The following is a 20,988-nucleotide window of genomic DNA, read 5'->3' as shown; positions in this document are numbered from 1 at the left end:
GACCACAACCAGAAGATTTATTGCCTTTATTTTATTGAGTCTGCTTGTATTGATGTGTATTAGATACTTATGGCATGTTTGTCGAAGGGAAGCTGTAACTCTTTTTTAAAAACGTATTAAGATCACTGACAGTGGAATTAAAACACCACATTTTACCCCATTTTTAAATACACACGAGTGAGGAAGTAACCAGTATCAGGTTTTAAAAACTAATTTACAATCAGTAGTTTTTAAGTTGTCTCCTTTTGAAAACCACTGTGTTACATGTACAGGGATGGAGAAAACTGATTCACTCGCTATCAATAAGGTGCAGCAAGTGGGAGGCTGTGCATGATCAGTGACCTCAACACGAAGGTTCACTTGCCCAGCCATGTATATAGCTTTTAACTATTCCTCTAGCGATATCACAAATGTGTGCAGCCTTGGATACAAAAGCACCTGTCAACCAAGCACCTACTATCAGTTTGTCATATTTGCTGTCTTGCCCATCATGACTGAAACTAACTTGCAACAGGGAGATGCAGCTTCTACATTTAACAAAATATATGTGAGGGATTCTGTTTGTAGCACAAATTAGTTAGTAATCTGAGTGATAGCCCATTTAGACAAAAGGGTGTGTTACATATAAGTTTATGCTTTTGTCCATGGCCTGCATTAGAATCTCATACCTCTGTTGTAAAATAATGTTTCAATTATATATTTGTAAATTATGTTAACAATGAGAACCGTGTTTGCTTTACAATGTAAAACCAAACAGACACAATGCTTGTAGAATATTTTGGGGTTTAATAGCTAAGTCAGCCATTTTTGCTAAATTATTTGTGCATTTATACTACAGTAATTCTTAATTCTTATTTATTTTTTTAATGGTTTGTAACTTTTTTGTAGACAAAAATAAATACAAATACATTAGTTGCTTTTTGATGTATTTATTTTTTAAAAAGAAACAAACAAACAAACATACCAAAAAATAAAAATAATAATTGAATTGAATCAGTTAGCATCCACTCGAATCACTCCCGTTTGCATTAACAGTGCTACTCGTTTCTCGCCTCTCCCTTCATCTTCGGGGATCCATGCTGCATCCAGCCAGCAGGCAGAATTTGATTTGGACCAATCCAAGTAAATAAATAGGGTGGGGGAAATGTCCTTGTGAAACAAGCAAAATGTATAGTTTGTTATACAAAGAACTGAAGATTATAAAAACAAAACATGTATAGTGTGTGTGATCTATTTTTTTGTGTTGCTATATATATGCTTATATTTTGCTTATGTTTGGTTCCCTTGGTGAGTGAATGGTACGTTCCAGGCGCAGCTCAGTCCCCATGGAACAGTTGCTCAGGCTCCGGAGTTGGGAAGAGAAGTTGTTGAGAATCATGGCGGGGGGAATGTCATTTCATTGCCACAGGAATAATCTGTTTTTAACCGGATTGAAAGCGACAATTTTGATTTTCATGTATAACCTTTCTGGTAAGTGAACATGTTTTGTTCAGACGCAGAAGTTAAGACATAACAGACTGCACGTAAGAAGAAAAAAAAAATAGTTTGTTAAGTGGTCAGATAGTTGCGTTGTGATACTGTGCTTGGTGAGACTGTCACAGAAGCCTAAAGTTATGTCAGTTCTTGCCAAAAGTGACATCTCTCGTAATGCTGGGATAATAGGTATTGTTTACATGCATTGGCACGCTTTGAAAAACCAACCTATCGCTCTACTCTGCAACATTATTTTGTTGGGCATTTAAAAAAAAAAAAAAAATCGGAATGGAATTTGACCCGCTGTTGTGGATGCAACCTTTAGCTAAATAACATTTCTATCAATACTAACAAATTATGATTGCAAGGCCTACCGAAGTATTCTTATTGTAATTTGCGAAATAATTTTTCAGTCTATACTGTGTTGTTTTAAAAAAAAGTTAATGGCATATAGATTGGACACTGAACACATTGCAATTTGGGGAATCTAAAGTATGGTGTGTTCTCCATCCTACTGAAAAGTCATAGCGGGAACAGTACTGTATAGTTTAGGATAAACAGTGCCCCATATCGGCAATTATGATTTAGTGTTTCGATACAGTACATTTGATATGATTGATAGTAAGATCCGACTTGATTTGTGACATATTGAATTGTAGGTTATGGTAGTGCTGGTGGGGTGACCTGCGGCTGCCATGGAAACCGCATTTCGCTGAGATACTACAATGGTACTCGACTGACTGTGCAGTGCCAGAGTTCAAAGAACACCGATAAACTCTTGAAGGAAAGCAGTCGCGATGAGTCACATCACATTAAACCGGCGTATAAAGTTAAATAGAATGAGCTCAAGAAAGTAATAACTTTAGGGTTAAAAGAACAACGTATGTTTACATTTTAGTATCTAGTGAGCTGTAGCAGATTCTGGTTGAAATATTTCACGTTTTGTTTTTTTCTTCCATAGCTCCCTCTTAAAAGGCTTCCTAAACGCGCAAAATTCAAATTTCACTAAGCATATTCCACTCCTATTCAAAAGTGCATTTCTCATTTTAAAGTGATCATGGTTAATTTTCACCAGATGAAGTTTTGCGGATTTAACGGGGCGTTTACCCAGCATGTCCCCTGCACTGGCATGTAGTTTGTTTTATAAAATATCTCTCCAAGTTCTTCGCTCTGTGGAGTCTCTTCTGTTCCCACCAGCAGCTAATTGATTCTAATTTAAGCCATACAGATACCATTTAATGGCTTGTCTTAAATTTGAATCAATTAGTTGCTGATGGTTGGGTGGGATTGTTCAGTGTTGTGAGCAGCTGAAGACAAGTATAGGCTCATCGTTTAATTAAAACACCGTTTTCCCCGAAATGACGTGTAATATTAGCCTCCATTAGAGTGTTATTCACAAATATGTTAATTTTGTCGTTCTCAATTTAATGCACTTCCACACAAGTCATTTTGATGGGGTGGGGTAACGGTAGATAATGTATTCTAAAATGTGTGTGTGTGTTTTTCCAGACACAGGATAAAAGCTTTTAGTCAGAAAATTGAAAACTGAAGTAATTTTAGCGGTTTTTGGTGAATTGAAGTGAAACTTTCAGAGAATTAAAAAAAAAAAAAAAAAAAAAAAAGTCTGCTTCACAAAAAAAAGGACAGACAGGTTGTCTGCCTTACATTTTTTCGACACCTGTTGGTGTATGTTTGTTTGATGGCTGCTCAGAGACCTTGTTGAGACAGTTGTTGCAGAGAGACGCAGCTGTTAGGAGCAGGAGATGGTATGCCTCAGGTTTCAATGCAGCGAAGTGCTTGTTGCAGTATATCCCAGCGATTTAAGGTGTTCAGCATGGCACACTAATTTGCCATATACAATAAGTATTGTAGTTTGCTCATACAAATCTGTTGGTCAAAGAGATTAATTAGGCAACATTGCATACTATGTGTTTGAAACTGTGTGATGTACACTAACCTGGGACTGATGGTTTTGCAGAAGACTTTCTTATTTCCTGTGGAATGTAGACTAGATAATGCTAATTAATTTAACTGCAAGTCATACATTTTTATTTAACTAATTTGGAATGTGTGAAGTTTTTCTGGGTTTTTTTTCGTATGTGAACTTTGGCATCCAGGTCATCTTGCCTTCTCCCTTAGGTACATCTCAGTCATGGCATGGTCATTAGCCAGCCAGAAAGATTGACAGGAACAAAAGGGACTTTTCCTTGATGAGCAGTAATAGAAATCTTTACTGAGATTTATAAATATGAAGTTTTTTTTTTTTTTTTTTAATTCAATAATTCAATTTGTATTCATTCAAAACCTATTTTCCCACTGACCCCTGAATTTCTCCTGCAGCCCCCTGCTGTTACTATACAGGTAGATTAAAAACTTATATTCTCTGGCACAGAGTGTGCACAAGAAATACAGTAAAGAATGTTTACTGCACATATCATTCAGCCTCATCAGCTATTGGCACATAAACCGTGCATACGATGCTGGAACAGTAAGTTATAACAATAGATGAAGACTATGCAGTTGTGTGCCTAAAGAAAAAAGACTTCTATCAGGATCCAATCAGGACTGTTTTTTTGGATTGTGTCATCTTGTTTCTAAGCATCTTCTGGATCATGTACTCCAGAATGTATTTAGATGCAGGAGTTAGAGACTGTTAAGATTGAACCGGCTGTGGTTCTAGTGGTCTCAAGGAGGGTTGTATAGGAGTACCGGTAAAGGGATAGCTAAATGTGGTGTGTTAGTTAATAGAGAATTTTGACTTGCATATTTCTTTCTGTGCTTATTTTAAAAGCAGAACGTGCATAGTTCTGTAAGAACAACTGTAAATCATACAGTACTACTGTATCTCTTGGCAAGATTATATATATGTGTATGTATGTATAAGTAATTTGGGACTTGAATTCCCAGCTGTGTGCTACTGTATTATTAGAGGCATGATGTACAGTACAGTAGCCATATTGAAAGTTACCTGAAGATATACAGTACCTACAGTATTTGCTTGATTCAGAAGATGTTTAGAAACAAGACTGTGTCTAGTGCTATCTGTAATACTTTAAAGCTACATCCTGTATTGATTGGTTTTATTTGTAGAGTCCCACCATTGTTTTATTTATTTACATTATTGTTTGTATCAGCAATGGCTAAAGGGAATCACTATTGCACTTTTAAACTGGTCTTTACAGACCCTTGGAATGGGATTTTGATAAAACACCTCTTTTTGTAAAAAAAGAAATCCCACACCTAATCTTTCTAGTTGTATTGCCTTTCTTGGATTGGAACCGCACCACACAAAACATTTTCTGATCTAAACCTCTGCGTTTGTGAACCAAAAATGGATTAAGTAAGGCAAATAGATTGATATGGGCAGCCAGAGATGAGTTCAACATTTTGAACAGTAAATTCTGTCCGGAAATATAATTGATGTGTTTCACAATGCAAGTCTAGAATGATCAGTTTTAGCAAAAAGAACCTTTAGAAGTACCCAAACGCATAGACAGGCCTACAGTATATCTCTCTGTGCTTTTGAGGGGCTTGATGTTTTTGCCTGACCAGTAATCTTATAAGATTGTGTATCCCTGTATTATATCAGTTACTGTCAGTGATTTGTTGCAAGTGAACTAAGTATGAAACCCTTTGTTGTTTTTTTAAGTTTAGAATACAGAACCTTGATAAAACAAGTGGATAAGAAGCAGCAAGGTGATTGACAGGATTAGTCCTCAGACAGAAGATCACCAAAGACAAAGGGAGCTCCGTGGCTTGACCTTTGTCAGCAGCACTGCATTGGAGAAGTTTTGGGATATATTCACAGGAATTAAGATCTAACACAGCTGAATGTGCTGCTCTCAAGGCACATTGAGAAGCTGACAGTAAAAGACATTTTTAGAAATGTTCTCTGTCCCTCCAACTGTGCTCTACAGAAGAAAGGAAAGCTATTTGACAAGTTTTAAACATAGTTGATCTCTTAAGAAAGAGAAATTCCCCAGATGAAATACGCATTTACTAATATGGTGAGAGTTCCACAAATATTATTGTAACTGGTCTCCTTATTTTATTCCATTCATTAAAAAATTAAACCAAACACTCTTAGCTTGAGATCCAGTACAGTTTCTGTAAGGCTTACAGTTGAAAAAACACTTGTATTATGGATATTAAATAAACTAGTGCTATAACATTCCAGCATGTTTTTGCATAAAGTGGCAGATCATTGAATTCTAAACTGAACACACTGCAGTGCTAACTGTGCATGCAGTGGATACACTATTTAAGTAGTCAACAGATACTGTAGGAGTCCATTGTACCCCAAGACATACCGTATCTATTCTTGAAAACAGTGAATCAAATCACCTGATTACAGTAATATACAAAATGGTATGTCTTCATTTAAAACAAAAAATAGAAATGGCATATCTTCATTAAAAATGCTTTGAAGTGCTAAAGACTTGTTTTCTGCTGTTGATGCCCATTTTATTTTTGGAGAACCCAGAACATAAACCCTGCTTTTTTTTATTTATAAATATGAATTCTTGTTGAATGTTTAAGTACATTCTTTCATGATCTTAAGTCTATACGTCTATTGCTTCAGAGCAGGCACACAAACTTCTTCCCGGTTTAAAGCCTTCTTTCACTATGAAAACTGTAACTCTGTCAGATAATAATCCATTAATATGCCATAGGCTGCTTGTCATTGTCCCCTAAAACATTGATTGGAAAATGCCTTGGCTGCTTCACAGAAGGTTGCAATCCCATGCATAGTAAATGTAGTACAGTAACCTCTAGTAGTCTGGTGGATATAACATTGCTGGTGTTAAGCATAACAGTGATTAAAATCTTGTCAGGAGGATTCACCTTCATCTCACATTCATCTTTGTTCTAAGACCTAATTTCTATTCGAATGCTTTCCAGAGAATAGTAAATCATTCAAAATATTTTCACTCCCTTCCCAGTGGTCTGTCTCTTTTTTTATTAATACTGTATATTTCTACTTGCTGTACAGTACCATAATTAATTGTGACATTCAAGGATGCAGAGGTCTGTGACGCTGAATCTTTTGTATCCCATGGGAATCTATCTGCCTACCATGTGTCTGAAATAAATACTGTTAGGAGAATGAAGTTAAAGTGTTGGCTGCAGTCCCTGCAGAACCACATATGGTATTGTTGTGATGAAATAATTGATCAGATGTATTTGTGCTACTTTTATTTTCAGTTTCCATGTGAAAAGAGTGAGTTATCTACAGTACAAGGAAGCAAGCAAGCAAACTTACAGCTTTACTGGAACATGTGGCTCAAAAGCATTGGATAAGTGGCAGACAGCACCCATTAAAAGGATCAGACGTGCCTTTAACAGTGTCTGGCTGTTCAAAAAACTCCATGATTAGGCCTAAGTGTATTTTTATCATTTTAAAAGAGGAAATTCACGATAGTGGCTTGCGCACAGTAGCAACATGTTATTTAGTCTTATAAAAAAAATAATTTGTCATACTAATTGCTTTAAGTTGAATTGTATGCCTGGGTTTTCTGATGTTGTACTATAGAAGGATCGTTCACAATTTAGTGTCCTCTGTTCAGGAGGACTAACCTTCCTTTCAGGACAACTGACTGCAGATTAGAAGGTCTTTTTTTTAAATACATGTGTTGGTTTCACAACCTGCTGAAGGTTACCAAGATAACTAAACGTACAGTAGCACATACTTTATTTTGTATTTCTTTTAATGAAATAACAGATTATGTAGTGAATGCACCGGGGTTAATGCATATACTGTATTGGCATGAATATAAATGAGTACTCTGAGTACTGGTTTCATGGCTAAAGGGTATGAAGATGAATTTAAGATGACTGTTTATGCATTTTTAAAGATCTAGTACAGTAGAAGTTCTTTTTCATGAACATTTTTTGTGGCGCTCCATCAGGGAGCTTCTGTTGATTTGTTGGTTTCATGGCACATGCTTTTTGCCCACTAATTTATGCTTAAGAATGTAAATAAAGATTAAAAGCCAACAAGAAGAATGCTATTTAAATGTAAACACTGATGATGGTGTGTTTTGACAGAAGCATGTTTATGTGTAATCTATTAAAACTGCCTCCTTAAAAAAGAAATATATATACAGTGCCTTGCATAAGTATTCACCCCCCTTGGACTTTTCCACATTTTGTAGTGTTACAACCTGGAATTAAAATGGATTTCATTGGGATTTTTACCATTTGATTTACACAAATACTTAACACTGAAGGTGCAAAATATTTTTTATTGTGACACAAAAGTTAATTAAAAAAAAAAAAGACATTTGTTGGTTGCATAAGTATTCACCCCCCTGAGTCAATACTTGGTAGAAGCACCTTTGGCAGCAATTACAGCTGTGAGTCTTTTTAGGTAAGTCTCTACCAGCTTTGCACATCTGGATCCTGCAATTTTTCCCCATTCTTCTTGGCAAAATTGCTCAAGCTCTGACAAGTTGGATGGGGACCGTTGGTGAGCAGCAATTTTCAAGTCTTGCCACAGATTCTCAATCTGGTTGAGGTCTGGGCTTTGACTGGGCCATTCTAAGACATTCAGGTTCTTGTTTTTAAACCACTCCAGTGTAGCTTTGGCTGTGTGTTTAGGGTTATTGTCCTGCTGGAAGGTGAACCTCCGCCCCAGTCCCAGGTCTCTTGCAGACTGAAACAGGTTTTCCTCTAGAATTTCCCTGTATTTGGCTCCATCCATCTTGCCCTCAGTACTGACCAGTTTCCCAGTCCCTGTCGATGAAAAGCATCCCCATAACATGATGCTGCCACCACCATGCTTCACCGTGGTGATTGTGTTCTCAGGGTGATGAGCAGTGTTGGCTTTGTGCCACAAATAGCATTTTGCGCTAAGGCCAAAAAGTTCAATTTTAGTCTCATCAGACCAGAGAACCTTTTTCCACATGTTTGCTGTGTCTCCCACATGCCTTTTGGCAAATTCCAAACGGGATTTGATATGGGTTTTTTTCAGCAATGGCTTTCTTCTCACCACTCTACTATAAAGCCCAGCTTTGTGGAGCGTACGGGTTATAGTTGTCCCATAGACGGTTTCTCCCATCTCAGCTGTGGATTTCTCCAGCACCTTCAGAGTTACCATTGGTCTCTTGGTTGCTTCTCTGTCTAATGCCCTCCTTACCTGTTCACTGAGTTTTGGTGGACGGCCTTCTCTAGGCAGAGTCGCGGTTGTGCCATATTCTTTCCATTTTTTAAGAATGGATTTAACGGTGCTCCGGGGGATGTTCAAAGTTTGGGACATTTTTTTATAACCCAACCCTGATTGGTACTTCTCCAGAACTTTATCCCAGTTTTGATAGCTCCTTGGTCTTCATGAGGCTGTTTGTTTAGATATGCTCTCTAACAAACTCTGGGGCCTTCCAGAAACAGGTGTATTTAATCTGAGATCATGTGACACTTTAATTGCACACAAGTGGACTCTATTCAACTAATTATGTGACTTCTGAAGGCAATTGTTTGCACCAGAGCTTATTTAGGGGTGTCACAGCAAAGGGGGTGAATACTTATGCAATCAAGACTTTTCAGTTTTTTATTTGTAAATATTTTTGAAAAATATGTAGATTTTTTTTCCCCACTTCGACATTTTATGTAGATCAGTGACAACAAATCCTAATTAAATCCATTTTAATTCCAGGTTGTAACACTACAAAATGTGGAAAAGTCCAAGGAGGGTGAATACTTATGCAAGGCACTGTATATACACACACACACACTGTAAAACTTCAAATAATCGGCTGTCTCCAATACGTGCCGGTCTACTGGCAAATACTGTAAATAAATGCCGGGTCTCTATTAAATGCCGGATCTCTGGCATTGCCATACACCTTATTCACGCCAGACTCAAAACGAGGCTTGGAGTGCAGCTGCTAGCTTCCGGTCGCTGATGTCTCACTGTTGCGTTCTGTTTTGTGGTTCTGATTTAAGAATTAACCCAGTGCACATTGCCCTTTTTAGATGTTAAAACTCCAAATTCTCTACATGTATTTAATTTTATTTATATATATATATATATATATATATATATATATATATATATATATATATATATATATATATATAAATAGACATGTTAATAGTTTATATTTATCAATTAACAAAATGCAAAGTGAATGAACAGAAGAAAAATCTACATTAAATCAATATTTGGTGTGACCACCCTTTGCCTTCAAAATAGCATCAATTCTTCTAGGTACACTTGCACATAGTTTTTGAAGGAACTCGGTAGGTAGGTTGGCCCAAACATCTTGGAGAACTAACCACAGTTCTTCTGTGGATTTAGGCAGCCTCAGTTGCTTCTCTCTCTTCATATAATCCCAGACAGACTCGATGATGTTGAGATCAGGGCTCTGTAGGGGCCATACCATCACTTCCAGGACTCCTTGTTCTTCTTTACGCTGAAGATAGTTCTTAATGACTTTCGCTGTGTGTTTGGGGTCGTTGTCATGCTGCAGAATAAATTTGGGGCCAATCAGATGCCTCCCTGATGGTATTGCATGATGGATAAGTATCTGCCTGTACTTCTCAGCATTGAGGAGACTATTAATTCTGACCAAATCCCCAACTCCATTTGCAGAAATGCAGCCCGAAATTTGCAAGGAACCTCCACCATGCTTCACTGTTGCCTGCAGACACTCATTCGTGTACCGCTCTCCAGCCCTTCGGCGAACAAACTGCCTTCTGCTACAGCCAAATATTTCAAATTTTGACTCATCAGTCCAGAGCACCTGCTGCCATTTTTCTGCACCCCAGTTCCTGTGTTTTCATGCATAGTTGAGTCGTTTGGCCTTGTTTCCACGTCGGAGGTATGGCTTTTTGGCCGCAAGTCTTCCATGAAGGCCACTTCTGACCAGACTTCTCCGGACAGTAGATGGGTGTACCAGGGTCCCACTGTTTTCTGCCAATTCTGAGCTGATGGCACTGCTGGACATCTTCCGATTGCGAAGGGAAGTAAGCATGATGTGTCTTTCATCTGCTGCAGTAAGTTTCCTTGGCCGACCACTGCGTCTACGGTCCTCAACGTTGCCAGTTTCTTTGTGCTTCTTCAAAAGAGCTTGGACAGCACATCTGGAAATCCCTGTCTGCCTTGAAATTTCTGCCTGGGAGAGACCTTGCTGATGCAGTATAACTACCTTGTGTCTTGTTGCTGTGCTCAGTCTTGCCATGGTGTAAGACTTTTGACAGTAAACTGTCTTCAGCAACCTCACCTTGTTAGCTGAGTTTGGCTGTTCCTCACCCAGTTTTATTCCTCCTACACAGCTGTTTCTGTTTCAGTTAATGATTGTGTTTCAACCTACATATTGAATTGATGATCATTAGCACCTGTTTGGTATAATTGTTTAATCATACACCTGACTATATGCCTACAAAATCCCTGACTTTGTGCAAGTGTACCAAGAAGAATTGATGCTGTTTTGAAGGCAAAGGGTGGTCACACCAAATATGGATTTGATGTAGATTTTTCTTCTGTCCACTCACTTTGCATTTAGTTAATTGATAAATATAATCTATTAACATGTCTATTTTTGAAAGCATTCTTACTTTACAGCATTTTTTCACACCTGCCTAAAACTTTTGCACAGTACTGTGTGTGTATATATATATATATATATATATATATATATATATATATATATATATATATATATATAATTATTATTAAATATTATTATTATTTTTTTTTTTTTTTTGAAGAGAAATCTCAATTTACATTTCTGTGTGAATGTACATATTCTTCATTATAGTCACACATTTGATTATATTTCAGTTATACTGTCTGGGAGCCAATTGAGCATTTCTAATCAGTCCTAATCAATAGATAAGACGCAGAAGCTTGAGATTATGCATGGATGATAAAGGGAAGGTGTCTTGTGGGATGCAATGCCCAGTTTGTATTAAAAAAACGTATATGACACACTGACTGTACTAAAAGAGTCTTTATTAAGCACAATTGAACAAAATTACAAAAGCGAGTTAAAAAAAAATATGCTTGAGTTACACAATACTTGGTCAGAAAGTAGATCCTTAACGTTACATTAACTCGAAATAAACTGTACAGGAATAACAGAAAGAGGGACGTTTTGATTCTTGTTTTTAAAATGTATTTACTTACCTTATTATTATACTTACACTTGTAAGTTCTCCTGCCTCTTAACTGTATTTAGAAAACAATTAACACACGCTTATACCGAACCAATAAATGTGAAACAATACAGAGGCTTAATATCAACATCAATATTAATTAAAGTAGGCCTAAACGTTCTCTAACTAAAACTGCAAGATCTAAACAGATTTTACGAATCTAGTATAGACTAGTAGCTTATTCACGTTTCCGATCACAAATACGCTTGCTAATTTACCTTCTACTTCATGAATATAACCCTCGATCAAATTGCTGTACCCTTTCTGCTGTATGTTTTTTTTTTTTTTTAATCCTCGCATTATAATCTGCCCAATTATCAATTTCTTCAACTTTTATCTGAGGAACACATATTAAAGATTTCGTCGACATAGTGATATTATCAGTAGCCGCGGCGGCCATGACAGTTGCTCGCACACCAAGCCTCGTTTTCAGTCAAACATGGCCGCTGCGTGAATAAGGCGTATTGAAGCTAAGGAAGATGAGGAGGAGCTTGAGCGTAATGAACTGCTAAGAAGTGACAGTGATGAAAGAGACTTTCAGGATTAATAAATAATAATAGAAAACATAAATTTAAGGTAGGCCTATATGTAATGCATATTTGTTTAATGCAGTTATTACGTTATTAAAAGTTTTGATAATTTTAAGCGTGCTGATAAGTAGGCCAGATATACCCCTTGGTGTATTTTAACATGTTTTGTCGTATTAACAATGTACAAGTTTGAGATTAAACAATACATTATTTTTGATAATTATACTTATTGCTTTTATTGTTCATTTTTAAAAACATTTTAGAAGTTTGTATTGATGATAATAATAATAATAATAATAATAATAATAATAATAATAATAATAATTAACAACAATGGTAGATCTAATTCTGTTTTTAAATACAAATTTATACTTCTGCTTGTTCATTTTCCAACGTTTTGCAAACTGTATCCTTGTTAACCAGTGCATACAAGAAGACTGTAATACTTTCACTTTATACTTGAGGGTGTACAATACAATGTAATTTTGTTATAAAACAAAACTGTTACTTTGTTCCCAGTGACACACAACCTTTTAACAAAGTTGTTGGAATGTTTAAATTGAGTTACGAGGTTGTGTGTTAGCAGCTTGTCAATGACCGCATGAAGCATGTGAAGCGAATGATCTAATATAAACGCCTGTGTTAAATAATCGCCGGTCTTCAATAAGTGATGTGTCTGCTGGCAAATATTGTAAATAAACGCTGGAGGCTTTTATAAGTTTTACGGTATAGGAGAGAGATTTGGATCTAGAACATTGAGTGCAGACGTTTTCTTGTTTTTGACGTTGAGGCTGAGTCTTTTAGTAATAATTGAATATATTTGGTGTTGCAATTTAAATGTAAAGATGTGATTAAGATGAAAGGCTTTAATGCATGGGATAGTTTTAGAAATGTGTATTGTCATTCGGACAGTAATGAGTACTGCTGTACATTCCAGTTTGGAAAAATAAAGGGCTCTTATCCAAACAAGGGTTCGTTTTAGGGACAAAAATGTATGGTGTCAGCATGTTTCACGGTTTTACAACTTTTCTCTAAAATTAGGCTTGGTAATAAGTGACATGTGTAGTGGATAAGAACCTCTACTTTCCACCTCTCCATTTTTTTCTCTTTAAGATGGCATTAATATGTAGAGTTTATGCTCCTCTTATGCCCCCAGAAGAAAGCTTTATAAAATCAATAAGCTCTGTGAAACTAATACAGTGATTAGCAGTGGGCCAACACACATTGAGAGTATCAGAATTTATACCATGGTCATTTACATTTATAAGATTTCTGTTGTGTGATTAGTTGGACTAATGATGGCTAAATTGCCAGAAATACTTGTCCCAGTTAGATGAACTTTTACCTTGACATGCTGTATGTTGCAAATAGTAGTACTGTACCACTTTAAATGTAGGTCGGAATCTTATGTGGTACTTTTGACAATTAAAACACTTTCCATAATGTAATAAAAAAAAAAAAAAAAGACTTTCTTCATTAGTTTACTGCATGTCGATATGCTTTTTCATGGTGCCTGCTTGCACCATGAATGATTGCTCTTGGAATTCCTTGTTTATTTAGTTTTTCAGTCCAGCACATTGCAGACATTGTGATGGAACATCTTGTTTCTGATTGTTTTACAGACGACAGGAAGGTTACATTCCCATTAATTATTCATTCCTATCAATAAACTCAAGGTAAACGGCCAAGGAAAAACAAATACAACTCTGACTTCTGTTAGATGGTCGGTAAATGTGTGTTACATTTCAGGTCCTACTGTACAAGCTCAGTGTTACTGTGGTGTGCTATCGAGTGGATTTGCTATGGTAAATAACTGTCATGTTCATATGTAAGCCTTGATCTGTGGTTTGATTTGTTAACCCTTTGCGGTCCATTGTCGGACTGGGTCCGACATTGCAATTATTCCTCACAGGTCCTTTGTCGGACTGGGTCCGACATCATTATAGCAACGCAATAAACGGGTGTCTAGTCGTTTTTTCTCCGGAAAAAGCCGAGAAAACCATTCAATTGCCGAGTGTGAGCGACAGGAGCCGAGACAAGTCGAAGAAAAAAAAAAAAAAAAAAAAAGCATATCTCATGATTAGTCATACATGGTATCAGGTATCAGATAACGGGGGTGGTCTGAAGTAAACAAGTTGGCTGACTGAATCAGCGCACAGAAAACATGGACATTTGCAGAGCTTTTTTGAGATGTTATAGTAATAAAATAATGACTTGGATCACATTATTGAGGAGTTTGGTGATAAAACGAGTGATCCGGAGATGATTGATCGATATGTACGACTATTATTATTATTATTATTATTATTATTATTATTATTATTATTATTAATTTCTTAGCATATGTGAAAGCTATAGCGAACGAAAGGATGGGGCAGGGCTGGAGATGACTAGTGAGTGCTTTGTTGATATGCAGGGCCTTTTAAACCCGTTTGACTGTGGAAAAAAAAATACTTTTAAACAACGCGTCTAAAATTAACTGCACGTGTGAAAATAAATTGGACCTGACACGCCTGACGCGCACTTAATAAATGGACTGCAGAGGGTTAACAAGGCACAAAACTGTTGTTGCAAACCTCAGCTGTAGATGAAATTCACACACAATGCTCGTTACGTACATTCTGCAACTTTTCCACACAGTGCCTGTTGATGCAGAATGCAGTGTAATAAAATTGGTACTTAAGCATTTGTTTATTTTGTTTTTTCCTTTTTGGCATCTGATATTACATTTTACACAAAGTAAAATAAACAAGCCTTTGCTTCACTATCCTAATCAAAATGATGTGTTATGTGCTGTTCCATTGTAACAAACTTACCTAGCGTACAATAACCAAACACCTAGGCCATAAGTGTATACTAGCACCGAGCATAAAACATTCAATACCACAGTCCCAGCAGGTAAATCAGTACAGCAAAAAACAAGGATTTCACGAGAACCAAGGGAGTAAATTTTAAACAGGATAGGTTTATTATATCTGTTTGTATATAGTACTAAGAACAGGTGTACCCTGGAGTAATCAGAACAGTAAGTCTTAAGTAAGATCAGAAATCTGGCAAATATCAACCCTGACTCAATGGTAAGTAAACTAAACATCCAGGTTGGCAGAACAAACAATATCCAGTAGAACTATTAGTAGAAGGAACTACCCAGTATATCTTCAGATAACCCTTCAAGGAGCACACCAACACCGCAATGCTAATCACATAAACATGGCAATTGGAAAAGACAAACTATATATATATATATATATATATATATATATATATATATATATATATATATATATATACACATATACATATACACACACTCACATACAATATACTTATTATATGTACAGGCCTTTGTACCGTTACATACAATCACAATACTAATATATTCAAAAAATATTTGTAGTCCAAACTGCAGCAAAAAATAGAAAAGGATCGATCTCACCCGGTTGTGATGAATCTGTGTGCAAGTCCTCCAGTTCATACAATGTTGGGAGTCGCCACTTGCTTGAAAATGTTTTCTCTCGTCCGTTGTCCCGTAACAGCAGTAAAGTATCAAAGTAAATATATAAATCACACCAACTGGATGAAAATAGGTCCCAAAACGGAAGTATTGCCCAACGCGCACTGAGCAGCGTGAGAGAATAGCTATTGCACCAGTATTAGTCGACCCACTTATAGAAACTGGTAAAAAACCAAAACATTGTTGTTCGACAAAACACAGACTAGAAGCATGCTACACACAGACTAACTCTTTTTTTCTGCCGTTTAAACAGGTTGCCTGCAAATTCTCTCTCTGTCTCTCTAATAACTCCCTCTTTTTTTTCTCTCTCCCAAACAGACATTGAAAACCTTTTTTATACCCTATTGGTCTAGAGCTTTCAAACAAAGGAAGCTCTGCCTCCAATTACGGAAAACAGTCATGGCCAAAATACCTAAAAAGAATTAGTCTAGGATCATAGCGTTTTATCCCAAATTTAAACAATGTACTCAGCACACGAACTAAAACAATAATTGCCCCAAGAGTTTATTTTTAAACCAGGCAAGGATATAGATTATATATATATATATACATATATGTATGACGAAATATTAAGGAGCTAATTAAAAAACGCTGTCATGAAATAACTAGATTGCCTGGCCAGGCTTACTGGCATCCACTTAAGAATGTGCAGGTGCTACGCTTCTTGCAGCACATTGTGTGGCGGTTGCCACAACATGTGTACATGAGGAAACGCTCCTGTGCACCATTTGATTGGCTGCTATTTTACTACCTTGGAGCTGTGATTGGCTTAATGGGAATGTCACTCATACATTGAGTTGAATACATGTGTTATATTAGAGGTGGGTTGTTTTAACCCTTTGCGCTCCATTTATTCAGCGCGTCTCAGGCGCGTCAGGTCCAATTTATTTTCACACGCGCAGTTTATTTTAGACGTGCTGTTTAAAAGTATTTTTCTTCACAGTAAAACAGGTTTAAAAGGCACTGCATATCAACAGGACACTCAGTACTGCATCTCCAGCCCCGCCCCACCCCTTGTTCGCTGTATTTTTCACATACCTCTTCATAGTCGTGCATACCGATAAATCATCTCCTGATCACTCGTTTTATCTCCAAACTCCTCAATAATGCGATCCAACAGTGCCTGTTGATACAGAAGTAGCTATCTTGTTTGTTTATGTCCATGTTATCTCTGTGGTGCTGGCGCTATGTGTATTGCTCAGATCTGCCCCTTTTTTTCGGCTCCTATTGGTCTCGCTCTGCCATTGAATGGTTTTCTCGGCTTTTTCCAGAGAAAAAACGACGAGAGACCTGTGTTTTATGTCTTTTTGATGATGGACCGGAAAGGGAAAATTGTAATGTTGGACCTGGCCCGACATAGGACCGCAAGAGGTTAAAGAAGAATTCCAAAACACTGTTAGACTGAGCTCAATATGACCGCGCTTCAAGGAATTTTCAATCACATGTGTTCACTGGCAGTGTCACTGTGATTTTTCCATCTGTGAGCACCATGTTAACTCAAAAACGTTTAAAAAGAAAGAAGGAAGAAGAGCTGTTAAGCGGCAGCGAAGTGTTCGGATTTACCTAATGTTCAGGTAAGCAATGGGCGCAAAACAATTCATCCCGACAATAATAATAATAACGTGAACTTACAGTTGTCAAGTACTGCAGAAAGGACGAGATTGCACAGAGTTAAATTAAATTGTGAGAGAACGGTCTTAAGTGCAACACACATTCGGACTCCACTTCGTCCTGCCGTGGAGACTTCAGCCGTCAGTCAGGGTATTGTGCACAATACTCATTGTGTTTTCCTCTTGCGCCCCATTTTCAAATCAAACTAGTAACTGTCACCGTATACCTATGGCAAAAGTTTACCTACGCCTTAACCCGCTAATTTCAAAGTAGGCGCTTGACAGGCGCTGTAGCTGGCAAATGAAAGTGCACAGTTAGTGCAGCTTGATGATTGACAGTCATTTAAACGAATGAGACCCCTAGCCATTCAAAACGGAACGGACACGGAACAGACGAGAGATGATTTCTATTATTATTTTTGAAAATAAAAAATAGCAAGTGGTTTTACTGATGTTTATCCTATGTAAATTTATTTTAGTCGAACTCATAGTTTCTGGGAATTCGATATTTAACGAGCTTTACTGATTCAAATTGAAAAGTAGCAAGCCTACATATTAGCTTTTGACTTGATGTACATAACTGCATCTCTTCACAACTGCTGAAATGTACTGCATTTAAAAGATCAAATTAGTGAATCTGAACATCAGAGGATAATTTACTTTATTCAGGCAAGCAGTATTCTTGGAGACATTTTCAGTGCACTGCTGCTCCTCCTCACAGATGGACGGTGTCACTACCTCATGGAAGAGGTCAGGAACAGGCTGTGCTGGCAGCTAGGATTTTATGAAAACAAATGCAACAGAACAAAGCTCAGCAAAACAAGGTGTATTTTATTATAGCTGATAGTGTAAGGATTGTTGCCCGTGTTGCCAAACCGGTAACACAGCAGTAACGACCCATGATGTCATACGGAACACACAAGCCAGATTTGTTTTTTCTAACCGCTCTTCCGGCAGTGATAAGAGGACACACCCCTGATCTCAAACCCGAGTTCACTGGAACTGACATGTTGAAAAGACCTTTGAAACAGATTTTAAACTTAGAAGTGTAAAAAGTTGTCGGGATGTTAACAATGAAAAGAGCAATGCGTGGGAATGTACAGTATAATGCTGTATGTTTCAGAACCCTGCTACTTACTCTTTAAAGCCAACTAACTGTAAGGTCTTTGATGCTACAGTATGTCCACCTACTGTAGCAGCCAAGTTATTTGTCAGTAGACAGACAACATAAAGTCTATATGGCTGTATTATCTTCATGAATTTTTCAGCTGAAAGAGAGTATTTATACACAGCAGAAGCAGAAATAGCAATGTTCCCAGAGGGAATTCCATATTGATGTTTTTGCAGTAACTAAGATGTGAGATCATTTACTAATCCTATGCCCTTTGGAATTTAATTAAATCATAATGTAGCACTAGCAATATAATGTATGCAATAGATGTCTGACCGTGTTCAAATGCCTTTTAATTGACAGAAAGTCGCACAAGATCACTGGGCTTTATTGAGGTTGTATTAAATAAAGTACTAATTCAATACTGTAGCTATCATAGTATGTTAACTGCAACTTTTTCTTTAAGACTTGATATCAATTTTTTAAAACAAAGTATCAGATGAAATTCTTATTTTGAAGCTATTCATGTTAGTGTCCCCTTACCTTCAGCAATAGCTTTATATTATTGCAGTTATTCATATATGGTATGTCTCAAATATGTTAAGCTGCTCTTCAGTCTTTTTTTTATTGTTTGCCTACCATAGACGTGTGTAATGTACTGTAGGCTAGATCAGTCAAACTGTCTTTACATTACTAAGTGCCAGCACCATCCAGTTTACAGCAGTTTATTACTTGCAAAATGAAAGCAAACTTGTTTTCAAAGTGGCCTGTGTATTAGGTACAATAGTAGCAGGAGGGTGGCTGTTTCATAGCTACAGTAAAAAAGAGGCCAGAAAGCTTCTGGGAGGAGGAAAGCTTGTGTAGCATTGACAATGTTGGCTTACTAGTTTATTTAGTGTCTGGTGTCTGATAAAGCAGGTTACACAGGCTAACCCAGAAATCTTATTTTAATTTAGAACATAACATAATTGAGGGGCACACAACTTTCAAATGCATTTTTTACTTGCGTAGTATGTGGTATACAATACAGTAATATGTCTAGAGACTTTCAGAGTCGTAGGGTAGCTACAGTGGTAACAAAGCCGCTGCTGACTCAGGGGCACATGTGTTAGTGTAGTAGGCTAGTTATATTACAGTGTGTTTGAAATAAAGGTCAGAGTTTGTTATTGCTAGTTAAAATACTGAATGCACTTGGATACGTTGTTAACATTTGCTGTAGTCAACCAGTACTGTAGATAAGCTGGCTGACACACCTCCTCTGCATCTCTGAACAGTCTTCATTGTTCACTGTAGACATTTCAGGGTTATTTATTTTTTTTGTTTTGGCTTATGAACAAGTACATGCTTTTGCAGTCAGCAGAGTTTGATATAAAGGTAGCATTTTCTGTAAGCTGAAGGATCATAATTATAACAGCACCTTACGTTCATGGATTTAGGGCTGCAATGAAAGGTACATTTTGACCTTCGAAGGTTCGGAACACATTACCGAAGGAAGGTTTGAACCTTCGGTGGTACTAATTTGCATAATTTACTGGTGACGTCACCATAGCTACTAGTTTATATCTGATATATGTTTCAAACATATTCTACCATAGCACTTCTCTTACACTGTCTTGTACACTAGGTATTTAGTACACAGGTAGTACATAGGTAGTGAATTTTAACACAACAACTTTTATTTACATAATATGCATTATACAGATCCAAAGATCCAGTGTTTCCCTGCGAGTGACATTTCATGTGTGATTTATAGTATTCACATATTGTCAAACAGATTCTGTTGACGGAGAAAAAAAAACAAAAAAAAAAACCCACACAGTACGTGAATGCCACCTGACAAACCTTCGAAGGTTTAAATCTACTTTCGAATTCCTGGCTAGCAAACAAACCTTCAAGCACAGCCCTACATGGATTTGAATTTTACTTTTAAGTCTGACCTGTGTGTGTTTATTTAACCAGCCATCTACACTAGCTATATCTCGACTACAGTACTTGCCATCATCAGAAAACTTCCCAGTCTTTGTTTTAATTGATTTTCTCTCTGGGGGAACGCATTGAGTTTGTCAGCTTTTAAAGCAGTGGAATCAATACAGTATGCAAAGTCTGTGATCAGAAATCCTCAAAGTTGGTCTTTAATGCAGTCAGGCATTCTTCTGACCATTTCAAAAGTATTCAGCCACAATTATCCAAATGTTTCATCCCCCTTCCTTGATAGAACGATCATCATTAGCAATCTTTAATTGGAAATGCGAGTTTTGTGAAGAAAAAAGTTGGAGACTTGAGACTTAATATACATTGTCTTGGTGTGTTGTATTGGAAACTTTTAATGAGGTTGAAAATGGGCAGCAAATTGGAGCTTCTATCTACAGTATGAAGTAGCTTTGCTGGTATTTGGTTTGGTACACACTGTTTTCAAAACGTCTTCTGTATTTTCAAGTGCTGTAGGAACCAATGCTTAGGCCAAATAAAAAAATGTGTGTGGTTCGGGTTACCAGACCGACCCTATTTTTTGCTGATAATGGACTAAATGTTTCGCTATCAATCTGAAAAACTGACCACTGTGCGCAGCCACGTTTTCATTCATGCGATTTTTCC

At 37.0% G+C, this 20,988-nt stretch overlaps 1 protein-coding gene across 3 annotated transcripts in view; it reads left to right on the top strand.

Annotated features, from left to right (window-relative positions):
- Nucleotides 1–1,297: 1,297 nt before the first annotated feature.
- Nucleotides 1,298–20,988, top strand: part of LOC117407452 (nectin-3-like) — a 128,367-nt gene continuing 108,676 nt past the window's right edge. For all 3 annotated transcript variants that reach the window (XM_034012500.3, XM_059028666.1, XM_034012499.3), the window contains exon 1: nucleotides 1,298–1,470. In XM_034012500.3, coding sequence (XP_033868391.3) covers nucleotides 1,326–1,470 — 145 coding nt within the window. In that variant the 5' untranslated portion in view covers nucleotides 1,298–1,325. The remainder of the gene's footprint in view (nucleotides 1,471–20,988) is intronic.

The sequence above is a fragment of the Acipenser ruthenus genome, chromosome 8 (assembly GCF_902713425.1).
Source record: "Acipenser ruthenus chromosome 8, fAciRut3.2 maternal haplotype, whole genome shotgun sequence".
NCBI lineage: Eukaryota > Metazoa > Chordata > Actinopteri > Acipenseriformes > Acipenseridae > Acipenser > Acipenser ruthenus.
This window is presented reverse-complemented; position numbering and strand designations above follow the sequence as displayed.